The sequence below is a fragment of the Hevea brasiliensis genome, chromosome 15 (assembly GCF_030052815.1).
Source record: "Hevea brasiliensis isolate MT/VB/25A 57/8 chromosome 15, ASM3005281v1, whole genome shotgun sequence".
Lineage (NCBI taxonomy): Eukaryota > Viridiplantae > Streptophyta > Magnoliopsida > Malpighiales > Euphorbiaceae > Hevea > Hevea brasiliensis.
In genome coordinates, this window is record NC_079507.1 from 33,995,860 (window position 1) to 34,009,503 (window position 13,644).

A 13,644-nucleotide genomic window follows, 5' to 3' on the forward strand; every position below is an offset into this window, starting at 1 on the left:
ACAACTGGACATTTAAAGTAATTCCAGCAATCATGAAAATAAAGATTTATTCTAACAAAATCAATTATGCATAAATCCCATTTAAAATCGAAATTTTTTACTATTCAAAAATCATTCTTTATCTCACTAACTATGCAAGACTAATCTGCAAGGGCCATCTTCGGGGTGATTCTAACTCCCTATGGTCAGGGAGGTCGAATCATCGTGCACAGTACACACCACATTAATGAAACTTCCGAAAGGGCCATAACAAATAAAAACTTAGATCTAACCTCTAATAAGAGGAGAATCTAAGCCTGTGCACGTACCATGATAATCAAAACAAAGCTAACTCCATTGTCTCCTCAACAAATGAGAGAGACGGGTAATAACCTAGTCAAGTATCTATAGTAAGATATAAATCAATATCATGAATCTCTTTGTCCTTTTTGTGAGCATAAATCACAACACAATTCGATTCAAAGTCAATTCCAATATCCAATAATTTTTATGCTCATCACAATTCAAAACATAAATTTATATTTTTCCATGCAAATTGCTCATCACAATTCAAAACATATTCTATCACAATTTTCCAAAACATAATTTATTCAATCCACAACAATGCTTAATACTTGTTGAAATACCATTTCACAAAGCTAAATTCATACATACTATAACAATTTCAATAATCATTAAATTAAATCCAATACTTGATAAATATAATACATAAGGAAAATACGTCATTTAGTCATATGAAATTTTCAGAACAAAATCAATTAAAATTTAGTTGTGCACAAACCTCTGATGAGTTGCCTCTTGGCCTTAACTCAATGTTCCTTATGCTTTTCAATATTCTTTTCAACTGAAACACACAATTCAAAGTATTTGAGTACTCAGTTAAATCGTTTCTGACAATAAAATCCAATATCTAAATTTTCTTGATACTATTTCCTTCAATTCATTTCATTAGTCAACCTATAATGTTGACCTTTGATGCACTTTAAGTGAGTCAATTTTAATGTTCCCAATTTGTCACATTTTATAGTCTCTAAGTGTTGGTATATGTTACCAATTTCATCTTAAAGCTTATTGCATTTTATTGTAATTATTCACATTTCATGGCCAATGTTTACTGTCTATTGGACCAAGCTACAGTGTAAATTTAATAGATTTCTCTTCATTAAATTGTTTCTCATTGTGTCTTCTTTAATTTCCTTTTTAAATGATGTCATTTGGATTTGTATAACTCAAGTTATGGTCAATTGACCATAACTAGGTCAATTCTGAATTTTAATTCCCTTACTAGGTAGTTTTAGTATTACACTTTTCCAATTTTATTTGAGTAGGTTGCTGCCATATTTAGGTTTATTACTCTTCATAGGATATGTTACCCTATGTCTTATGGTCACTAAGAATTTTTTATTGTAATTTTTCAAGTCTTGTAGAGTTACTTATGGTCAAGTAATTGGACTGGACTCAATGGTCTTATAGTGACAGGATGTTCAACTAAGGCAGTAGCTTTGACCCAATATTTGAGCTTCTTACATTCATAAGGTGAGGGAGAGGTCTAAAATAAAGTTTAAGGTCTATTTCCTAGCTTTCCAAAATGGTATGACTCATTTTGTTTGAAGACTTCTAGTGGGAGTTATACTTAAAATACTTTACTGGAGTTAATGGTCATTTGAACCATTTCCAGATTTGGTATGCCAAATTAATCAAGTTAATTGACCTAGTTCCCTAAGTTTTTGGGTTTTGGTCAAAATACCATTATTGTAGGCCTATGTCTTAGTGAAAATTTGGCACTAGTTTCAGGGCATTTGGAGTTATATGGACCAAGTTATGGTCATTTTACTATTGCTGGTCAAGTTGCACTTATATTGCAAAGTTTAGGTCATTTTTAGTTCAAAGTCAATTCGGCCAATTTTTGTAACCCAAATTGTGCAAGCATTTTGACTTGGTTCTGGTCATTTCTAGGCTTTGGTGTTTTCATAAGAGTTGTAGCTCTATGTCTAAGCTTTCCATGGTATAAATTTCAGGTCATTTGGACCTGTTTTGAGTGAGTTATGGCCAAAATACTAACTACTATTCATATGATCAAATTTTGGGTTCTTATGTTATGCTAATCCGGATTTGGTCATTCTTTCAGGTCACTTCTAGGCAGAATTTGGGTAACACTTCTACATGAAAGTTGGCCTATTTTATGTCTAGTTTCACTTCCAATTGGCCACATACCAATTAGAGTCACAACTTTACACTTATAACCTAATTTATATACTACCAACAATCACAACCTGCATAAGAGAATTTACACTCCCAATTTGGCAATCCTCCTCCCAATACTTCAATATTCATTCTTGGCACTTCTATATTTATTCAACACAATTCCAGAAAAGTAAATTGGACATAATACTCAAATAATATAGGCTCCCATGGCTATCTAAAATTGGGCAGTCCAATAACTCAACAATTCCATCAATTTTCATCACCAATCAACTCATCTCAAGCTAAACATAAAATTTACTTAAGAAATGAAGTGAATTGGACCCTTACCTCTTTTTGGAGCTTGCTCAAACCTTAACAAAACTCCTTCTTTTTGCTCCCAATATGCTGCCCAAGGTATGAGGATAAAGTTTAATGAAAGAACCTTAAAGATTTCATGGCTTGATCTTGGTGGATGAGAGCTTGAAGCTTTGGCCATCCATGAAGTTTTTGGGAGGATTGGATTCTGCTTGAAGATGAAATGAAGAAGAAGAAGTGGCTGAAGTGGGATATGATTTCCACTTAATCAATATACAAATCCATAGTGCTCCACTAAGGTGGATTAAATGTTTAATAATCCAAATTTTTCCTTAATTGTAATTATGCCCCAAACTTCCATCATTTATTTTATGTGCCATATTTTTAATTTTCATGACATTTTCAAAGTGTGCTATCACTCATTTTTAATGGACATTGAAGTCAAAAGGCAACTCTATGTGTCAATTGACCAAAATGCCCCTATTCGGTTTGTATTCCCAATTTTTCGGTAACACATATTTTTGTTTGTTTCTTAATTTTTTATTTTTTTTTGTACTAATTTATTAATTTTTGTTTGACATTTCTAATTTCATTTATACCTCAATGGATGTTTAATTAGGTCCCAAAAAATATTTTCCAGGGTTCCCTGCAGTCCAAGGCTAGTCAACAGTCCTCGCCATAGCTTCCCGGTGCGGTTACCCATCACTATGGTTTTTGGCTCGTTTAACTTAATCACATTTCATTGCTCTTATTTTTTCTTTATTTTTCTTGTATTTTCCTCTATTGTATTTCATTATTTTATGTCTCCTCACTAACATTTAAGTATAATTCTAAGCATCCTAGCTATCCGGACAGACACTGGTCACCGGAACAGTAGTACGCACTACCGAATATAGGAGTGTTACAATATCCCTCAACTTGATGACATGCTTGATGAGTTACATGGTTTATGCATATTTTCCAAGATTGATCTAAAAAATGGTTACCATCAAATTAGAATGAAATTAGGGGATGAATGGAAAATTGCTTTTAAGACCAAATATGGACTGTATGAATGGTTGGTTATGCCATTTGAGTTAACTAATGCACCTAGTACATTTATGAGGTTGATGAACCATGTCTTGCATGCATACCTAGGTAAATTTATTGTTTTGTACTTTGATGGAATTCTAGTGTATAGTAGGAACATGGGAGATCATTTGCACCATTTGAAAATGGTATTTGATGTGCTTAGAAAGGAGCAATTATACGCTAACTTGAAAAAGTGTACATTTTGCATGGATAAAGTTGTTTTTTTGGGGTATGTTGTGAGTGGAAATAGTATTGAAGTAGATGAGGAAAAGATTAAAGCTATTAGAGATTAGTCTACAAGTAGGACCATGAGCGAGGTTAGGAGCTTGCATGGTTTGGCTAGTTTCTATAGGAGGTTTGTGAGAGACTTTAGTACCATAGTTACGCCCCTTAATGAAGTAGTCAAGAAAAATGTGGGCTTTAAGTAGGGGGTAGAGCAAGAGCATGCATTTAATTTGTTGAAAGAAAAGTTATATTCTACTCCTTTAATTGTATTGCCTGATTTTTCTAAAACATTTGAAGTGGAATGAGTTGCCTCTATAGTGGGTATAGGTGTTGTTTTGATACAGGAAAGGAAACCTATTGCCTACTTTAGTGAGAAGTTGAGTGGCACCTCTTTGAACTGCTCCACCTATGACAAAGAAATGTATACATTGGTGAGAGCATTGGAGACTTGGCAACACTACTTGTGGTAGAAGAATTTGTGATCCATAGTGACCATGAGTCACTCAAGTATTTGAAGGGCCAAAATAAGTTTAGCAAGTGCCATGCTAGATAAAGTGAGTTCATTGAAAGCTTTCCTTATATGATTCAACACAAACAATGTAAAGAAAATGTTGTTGCGGATACTTTGTCTAGGAGGTACACACTTCTTTCCCTACTTGATGCCAAAATGTTAGGATTTGAGCTTGTGAAAGAACTATATGCAAATGATGTTGATTTTGCCAAATTGTATGCTAAATGTGAGAATGTTGCATATGAGAAATTCTATAGGCATGATGAATTTTTATTTAAGGAGAAAAGGTTATGCGTGCCTAGGTGTTCCATTAGAAACTTGTCAGTTAAAAAATCACATGGGGGAGGTTTAATGGGGTATTTTGGTGTGTCAAAAACATTAGACATTTTGAAAGAGCATTTTTATTGGCCACACGTGAGGAAGGATATAGAAAAAATGTGTGCCAAATGTGTGGTGTGCATGCAAGCAAAATCCAAACTGAAACCGCATGGGTTATACATGCCCTTGAGTGTGCCTAGTGAGTCTTGGGTAGATTTGTCTATGGATTTTATGTTGGGGCTGCCTAGGACTAAAAGAGGGTATGATTGCATTGTTGTGGTGGTTGACCAATTCTCCAAGATGGCTCATTTTATTCCTTGTCACAAAACTGATGATGCATCTTACATTGCAAGTGTATTTTTCAAAGAAGTAGTAAGATTGCATGGCATTCCTAGGACAATTGTTAGTGATAGAAATGTTAAATTTTTGAGTCATTTTCGGAAGATACTTTGGGCCAAGTTAGGCACCAGGTTGTGTTTTTCCACAACTTGTCAACCACAATCAGATGGCCAAATTGAGGTGTTCAATAGGACCTTAAGAACTATGTTGAGGGCCATGATCAAACAAAATCTTAAGGCTTGGGAAGATTGCATACCATTTGTAGAATTTACATATAATAGGTCATTGCATTCTTTTACTCGTTATTCTCCATTTGAGTTGGTTTATGGTTTTAATCCTCTCACTCCACTTGATTTACTTCCATTGCCTACTAATGAGTTATCAAGTGTAGATGGAAAGAAGAAGGCCGAACTTGTAAAATCCATGCATCAAAGGGCCAAACAAAACATGGAGATGATCAATGTAAGGAGAGTTAACCAAGTGAACAAAGGCCGAAAACATATTGAGTTCCAACAGAGTGATTTGGTATGGGTTCACTTTAGGAAAGAACAGTTTCCCTCCAAGTAGAAATTAAAGCTTTAACTAAGAGGGGAGGGACCATTTGAGGTTCTTGAGAAGATAAATGACAATGCATACCGCATTAATCTACCCAGTGAGTACAATATAAGTGCTACATTTAATATCACTAATCTTTCTCCCTATTATGCAGATGATGAAAATTCAAGGTTGAATTCTTTCGAAAAAGGAGAGGATGATAAGGATCCAGTCATCATAGTTCATCAAGGTCCAATAACTAGAGCAATGGCTAAGAAGCTTCAAGGCTTGGTACATGAGCACATCACTAGGTCCAACCTCTTACAAGCATTCGGCTTGGACTTGGAGGAGAAAAGCCAACCTTGTTGTACATTCCTTAGCATATTTGAGGAGCCAAGAGACCAAGTAGCATCTGATGTGGCATCCAGGTGGAGTGCCTAGGTGGTGGCACAATTGGTAGCCCAACTCCACCAACTTTTTAAAGATGCCTTTGTCTATTTTGCAAAGATTAGAAGCCACAACTTTGCATAAGAGTTCTAGCCATACTTCAACCATTTATAGGAAAAGCAAATTTTCTACTCACTTCTTTTCAGCTTTTCTTTCATGTGTGTCTTGCTAAATCAGAACATACTATTTATGTTTGAATATTCTATACATTTTAGGGAGAGTGTGGAGTATTAACCAAGCTTCTAATTGTCCTTTGGCCATTAGGGAAGCTTGGCCAAATACCCACCCCAGCAGATATAGCTGCTTTTGTTTTCATTTTTTGGGCTTCAGAATTCATATTATAATTGAGAGGTAGAGAGCCTTCCATGGCATAAATGCTCTAAGGAGCTTTGTTCTTGTATGAACTTTATTTACAACTCTTGCAAAGTTTGTTCTCTTATAAGTTTTAATTGAAATTCAAGGGTATTTCTTCTTGAAAGAATTATTCTTGGATTGAACACCATCTTGCATTTATTTTTTAGTTCTCTTCACATTGGATGTTGAGGGTTGGGAAAGAGTGGAAGATCACTTAAGGCTTGATTAGAGGGACAGTTCAATAGTTTCCACAACAAGAGCGGCTGTTCCTTTGAAAGTTATCAAGGGAGCTTGTATCATCTGGCCTCTCTCAAAGGTGATGTGCTCTTTTGAAAGTAAAAAGGTTAATCCCTGATGAAACCCTAACTTCTTATATTTATGTCTATTGAAAAACTCTTGTTTTAGAGTCTAAATAGGTTTCGGAAACCTCCAAGAGCGACTGAAAATCACAAAAAGTTGAGTTGGAGTTTCTATCATTGAAAATAGCACGAGCTATATAATGCCTTTAGTTTACACAGCCCTACCCTGTGTAACCTTCTGGAGCTTCAATTTTTGGCTTTTCTAGGGCATTGGAGATAACACGAGTCATGTAATTTTTATGTGGGCCATGTTATTTTGTTCCTTAAGAAACATGGGTTGTGCAATTCATTACATGACCTATTTTTTTCCTTTATACACTTACAAAGGCTATGTGATTCATAACACTAGTCGTGTTTCTTATGTAATCTTTTTTGCTGCATTTTCGCATCCTGACACTTCTTCAATCACATTCATAACTTCTTGGAATATCAATACATACCTAATAAAGGCCAAGAACTAAGGAATCAGATCAATTTAATACAGAAATTAAAAGAAAACTAAAAAAGTTGAAAATAAGCATGAAAGTAACAAAATACTTAACAAAGTGCAATGAATCTTAACCCCAAATGCCTATATAATTTGACTATATCAAATACCCTTAAACTCGAACCTTTGCTTATCCTCAAGTAAAGAGAAACTAAATGCATATAAGAGGTATTTTCCTTTTGGTATAACAAGAATTGAAATTCTGGACTTTCTAAGACAACCTCAAAAAAAATCAACATGTCAACAATTCATAAAAATGCTAAGAAATTAAACATCCATTGTATGTATCAATATCTAGTAACGCGTAAATTACCAACTCATAACATATGTACATACACTAGTTATAGGAAAATACTTTACTCAAATAAGCACATCGACACTTAGCAATTTCTAATGTCTCTATATGAATGTATTGAATTTAATTTCCCAAGTCCCATAGACAGACCTCTAACTTTATCTCCACTAATGTAATATACACTATTAAAAGATTAAAAGATCTTTTCACACAGTTGTAATGGGGTTAAAGGGTAATAATGTTGCAATCAAAGAAAATGATAAAAGGTTATCAAAATATGAGAGCAATTAATCTATAAAAGATTAATATACTAGAATTTTTCTTCCTTTTATTTATTTATTTATGGAGGAAAAAAATTTACAAATTGACTCTAGTGCTAGCATACTTCTTGCTACTTGAATAGAGACTTTATTTATAATTTTGAATTTATTACACTTGTCCACTTGGGTGGATTTTTCTTTGTAATTTATTTCCATATACTAGCACTCTTATTTTATTTCTTTATCCATTTTTTTTAGCGCACCTCTCACTTTTACAAACATCCTCTCTCATAACTTTCTCATAAGGGTAAGATAAGTGTTTGTCTAAGGGCTAGGTAAATAATGTGGGAAAATTATATAGGTAAAAACATGAATCTACAAACTGAACAAACATCAAAATAACTTTGGTAGGTGATAAAATAAAAGAAATAAACAAATTCAAAAAAAAATTAAACTTGGATTATCTCCTAAGAAGTACTAATTTAAAGTCATTAGCTTGACCCCTTTTTCATATCATTATGGCTTGAATTTGGAGAAATAGATCCCACACTTAACAGGTGCATCAATGTACTTGTATTTCATCTTCTTTCTATCAATTGTGAAAACACTTTTTATCTTATCTAGAACTCTTATCACACCTTGAGGAGCAACTTTGGAAGCCTTTGATGAGCTAGACTAGTTTAGTTTAGGATGCGGGAACTTAAGATTACCTTAGGAGCTTTATTTACACTCATCAGAAGGAGGTGATAAAGCTAAGTTTTGCACCACACCTAAAGTTGAGTGACTATGAGTGTAAAATTGGCTCATGTTAACTTGGAAGCCTGCAATAACTGATCACAGTGACTTTAATGATACTCAAATTGAAGTTGAATGAGTTTTAAGGAAAAGAAAAATAAAAGTTGAGTGACTTTTATAAAATAACTCATAGAATTAAGTAATTTTGAGTGATAATTACCCAAAAATGCAACACTTTAAGCATTGGGTTAAATTGATCGATTCAATTAATTTGATTTTTTTACTAAATTAACCGAACTGAACTAAAAATAAAATTGTTTTAAATTTATAATCAAAACCAAATTAAAATATCAAATTAAATTAGTTTGGCTCAGTTAGTTAAAACCATTCCGTGCTCACTCTTAATTAAGCACTTTTTTCTTTATAATTTTTATCATAAAAATTAGTCTCATAATATTAAAAAAAGAAATGACTCAAAAAAGCTCTTGAACATTTCAAATAGAGGTGGAAAATTGATAGAGTGGGTTTAGACTATTTCATTGCGGTCATTTGGGTCTTATTAATTTTTAAATAGTTTTGAATAAAGTTATTTTAAGTTGTGAGTTTATTCAAATTACTTCTTGCATTGTTATAGATAAAGAATTTTGAGTTAGATTCAAATCAATTTGTGGATGTAAATTGTTTTGAAGTTAAAATTTTTCATAAAAATTAATTTTTATTAATTTAATTTTCAAATTAAAATTCCAATTAATCAAATTAATTTAAATAAATTAATTTTAGATAAGGTCATATAGGTTATTGAATTGATCTCAACTAACAAGTTATTCAACTTAAATTTTATATATATATTAAAATAAATTTTGGGTTATTGTGAATTAAATGAATCATTTATCATTGAATATCATGGATTTTACATGAATAATTTTATGTTAAAATCGAATTGATTGGTAATAACACCAAACTTGAAATGTAAAAAAGTCGAACTTGCTAATTTGGCATTGAATTGGAAAAACAATGGAAGCTTACCTGCAATTACTTGCAATCCTTTGGTATCTGACAATTCTCTGACCACAATGCATGGATCCTATTTAAAGTCCCTGCCTACGCCCACATTCGCCTCGGGCGCACGTTAGTTAACCTTACCCTAAAGTCCAAGAACAAACTCAAATCACTAAAAACCCCATTCTATTTAAATAGAATAATGCATTCAAAAAGGGCATTTTCGTCATTCGGGAAACATCCTACCATTATAAAATGCTCTCGACTTGACTCCCGAAACTTTATTTGCTAAAAACACCTAGACGTGACACCTTTTGCTTTAAAGAGCTCTCTCTCTCTCTCTCTCTCCCCCTCTCGCCGGAATCCAAAACTTTCCGTTGATCACTTTACTTTGGTTTTTATCTTTTAGTGGTCACATCATCATTTCCAAGGAGATTTGGTGAACTTCTCGTCCCAGTTTTGTTAACTCTTTTTGGCTCTCTCTCTCTAGGCAAGGAAAAAAAAACTGATAATCAGCAAAACGCTCGAAGCTAGCTGGGGAAGGCTGGTCGTGGCGTGATGGGATTTTGCATATGTCCACTGGAGACTCCTGCGAGGTTGCTCTGGACTACTAGCTTCTTTCGCCACAAGCTTATGCTTTTCTAATTTACCTTGTATACATACATATATAACATATATACACACAAACACGCGTTCTGTTAGTTTTCTGTTGTATCCCACTCGCCGGAGGATCCCTAAGCCTGTGAAATTTCGACTGCAAAAGACACCCAAGATCATAGAGAGATAGTGAAGATGGAGTCCGGACGGCTTTTCTTTAATCCCTCTTCTTGCAACGGGAACATGTTGTTCCTTGAGAACAGGGATCCGGTTTTTCAAGGTAACTAATCATATTTCATTTCTAATTTACCTTATAGTGCCTTTCTCTTGCGTAGTTACGAAACAGTTTGGTTACTGAGAATCAAAGGAAAAGAAAAGAAAATGAGTTGACTTTTCTCTATATATATATATATATATTGTTGTTGTTGTTACTGTGATCGTAAGTGGGGTTTGATTAGCTTGTAAATGAAAATTAATCAAGTTGTTAATATACTTATTTTTATCTGTGTGCACATAAGAAGGTCCAAGATTATCAATGTTGAACATGGAGGTGGACACCTCCAAGAAGAGACCATTTTTCAGCTCGCCGGAAGAATTGTTCGATGATGAATATTACGAGGAACAGTTGCCGGAGAAGAAGCGCCGCCTTACTCCGGAGCAGGTAAATTAATATGTGTACCAAGAATTAAAGAATAATATATTCCTTATGAGATTTGGCATATACATGGACACGTCTCTTTAATGTAATATCCAATTTCCTAGCCTTATCAGCATCAAATTCCCTTTCGTCTCTTGTGAAGAAGAAACCTCTCCATGTATATGCATAAAAGAATCAAAACGATACCATAAGCTAAACGTATACATTAAAGTAAATTAATAAAATTAATATTATGATAAGATGATATCAAAATATTAATAATAAATATTCGAATTTTCTTGCATAGTTTTATTTTATTACCTAGCTCTGTAGTTCAAAGAATAAAAAAGAAACGAGATTCCAAACATGAGAATTTTCCTTTTTTAAATGTAATTAATTAATTAATTAATTAATCAAGAAGGGGAGTATAGATATTCGAATTTGTTGTATGGTATGATTAAAAAGGGTGATTTGTGAAGGTGAACCTGCTGGAGAAGAGTTTTGAGGCAGAGAACAAACTGGAGCCAGAACGAAAGACTCAGCTGGCCAAGACGCTGGGATTGCAGCCTAGGCAGGTGGCTGTGTGGTTCCAAAACCGCAGGGCTCGATGGAAGACCAAGCAGCTTGAGAGGGACTATGATCTTCTCAAAGCTTCTTATGATTCTCTTCTCTCTATTTACGACACTGTTATCAAGGAAAATGAGAAGCTTAAATCTGAGGTATATCCTCCTCCTTAATTTCCCTCAACTCTTTGTAGGATTATAATTATTTATATTCATCATTAGACATTAGTAATAAACAATTCATGAAAATTTTTAAAAATTGAATTTTAATCTATCATATAATGCGATTATATTGACATAATAATTTTTTTTATAGCATGCGTGAAATAATCTATTTATCTAGTATATGGTGATTTTCTTTCAAAATGTTAGTAAATGTATTCGAAAACAACTCATTAAGATGTTTAAAAAACAAAAATTACTTTATTATTTCCCACTAAAGAATAGTTGGCAATTGCGATAGATAAAGAACGTGGGTGTCTTTTTCACTGGAAAAACTTCTAGTTATTTTTGGACACCTAGCAAGGGTGATTAAGACTTGCTTGAAGTGGGTCATTCCAATAAGATTCGACCTTAATATAAATTAACATATATATGTTTTTCTAACACATATGTATATTAGGTCTCTGCAGCATCTGTTTCTGAACCCCACTTTGCTTTCAAAAGTTAAAGAAAAGAAATTGGAATATACCCTAATGACTTTCTTGAAATATGCTTATGGACTTGTTCTTTTCAGAAAGGAAAAGATGAGTAGCTAATTTGGACGTTTTCTTTCCGTTTGCACGAACTATTTAAACTGCAGGTCGTTTCTTTGACTGTGAAACTAGAAACCAAAGAAGTGACTGAAGCACCAGTACCAGGGCAAAAATCTGACTCCGTTCCGGTGGATACAGCCAATGCATGCGGTGTTAAAATGGGTGTGAAGGTTGAGGACCACCTGAGTTCTGGAAGTGCCGGAAGTGCAGTGGTGGATGAGCACAGTCCACAGCTTTTGGACAGTGGGGATTCATTCTTTCAGAATGATAACTATGGAGGATGTTTAATTGGAGGCCCAGTTGATGGCGTGCAATCAGTGGAGGATGACGGTAGCGAAGTTTGCCGAAGTTACTTCTCCGATGTGTTTCTGAACACCGGAGGGCAGCTGTGGATGTGGCCTTAAGGAGCTCCTTAAAACTTGTTGATTACGTTAATATAAAAAGAAATGGTAAAAAGCCATTTGGGAGGCTGAGATCCTGTGAAAGGTATCTAAAGACTAAATTAATGAATAAAATTTTCAGGTGTTAATTAGGTGAATCAAATGTTGTGTATGTTTTATAAATTGTATGACCTAATCAGATGTTGGGCTCCTTCTGTGTATCACTGTGAGGTAATGATGGATCTAAGAGCGCAGTCTGCATATTTACATTATATATATATATATATATATATATATATATATATATATATATATATTCATGACATGGGAAAAAAAAAAGTCTCCAAATGATGACAGTTGCACCACAAAAATCAACGAGCTAAAGTTGGTTAGTTGAATTTCAAGACAATGGAAGATTACTGTAAGATATTCGACGGCAAGCATTGTTTAAAATAAAAAATATTATTTAGAAAACAACTTTTTAAACTTTCAGCTACCGAAAAATTATTGGATGTAATCGTTATATGCACACTTTTACTCACAAATTTTGTAAGTGAACTTTTTTGTTAAAAATTTGTAAATATTTAATGTATTTTTTTTTAGTACCCAAATATAAATTTATAATTTGCCACAACTATAAGTAAACAAGAACACAGGTGGGTCTAGTCGTCCACTCAACAACAGCACTTCCCATATGCTTCAAACCTCACGTCACAAACCACTTCCAACTAGCAATTTTACTTCACTAAAATCTGTTCTGTTCTTCCCTATATCCCACTTTCTATTTCTTGTTTTCTTCTTTCTTGTCTGTCATGGCTCATGTCCCCTATATTCTACATCTAGTGAAACAATAGTTTTTCAAATGATGACTAAGTTGGCAAATATGAATTGGAAGCAGAAAATACCATGTGATAAGTTCAACTGTTACCTTATGCACGTATTTCCATTTTACGCAACTTCTGTGAAATACTTCAGTTTCTGCTACCTCGGAAAAAACACTCAAGAACGGGAAAAAAAAAAAAAAAAACCACCACAGAAAAAGGAGGTAGTCTCGAGTCCACAAGACAAGATGGAACAATTGATGAAATCACAAAATGCAGGATTGCATATGACAACTGATGGTACAAGCAATTGATTATTGATTCCATATATGGTGTTTCAACATATCGATATTGCTATGTATATATCTACAAAAATGACTCATCGTCACTGGTAGAATATTCAGATCAAATAAAATCCTCAATGAAAACCAACCAGGAAAAGAATTTTAAATTTAAAA

At 33.6% G+C, this 13,644-nt stretch overlaps 1 protein-coding gene across 2 annotated transcripts; it reads left to right on the forward strand.

Annotated features, from left to right (window-relative positions):
* Positions 1-9,730: 9,730 nt before the first annotated feature.
* Positions 9,731-12,586, forward strand: LOC110656488 (homeobox-leucine zipper protein HAT5). Of its 2 annotated transcripts, none has more exons than XM_021813309.2 (4): positions 9,731-10,310; positions 10,549-10,691; positions 11,147-11,386; positions 12,033-12,586. In XM_021813309.2, exons 1-4 carry the CDS (start codon positions 10,226-10,228, stop codon positions 12,387-12,389), a joined length of 825 nt encoding a protein of 274 aa, XP_021669001.2. In that variant the 5' UTR covers positions 9,731-10,225; the 3' UTR covers positions 12,390-12,586. The 2 variants fall into 2 exon arrangements, with proteins under 2 accessions (XP_021669001.2, XP_021669003.2); XM_021813311.2 differs by having other exon boundaries at positions 10,552-10,691.
* The last annotated feature ends 1,058 nt before the right edge of the window (positions 12,587-13,644 follow it).

What these genes read in the sequence shown, in the direction of transcription:
- LOC110656488 (XM_021813309.2), top strand. Translation starts at nt 10,226, where the DNA reads ATGGAGTCCGGACGGCTTTTCTTTAATCCCTCTTCTTGCAACGGGAAC. An exon ending in GCCGCCTTACTCCGGAGCAG is followed by an intron (nt 10,692 to 11,146) that starts GTAAATTAATAT and finishes TGATTTGTGAAG; the next exon opens with GTGAACCTGCTGGAGAAGAG. An exon ending in ATGAGAAGCTTAAATCTGAG is followed by an intron (nt 11,387 to 12,032) that starts GTATATCCTCCT and finishes TTTAAACTGCAG; the next exon opens with GTCGTTTCTTTGACTGTGAA.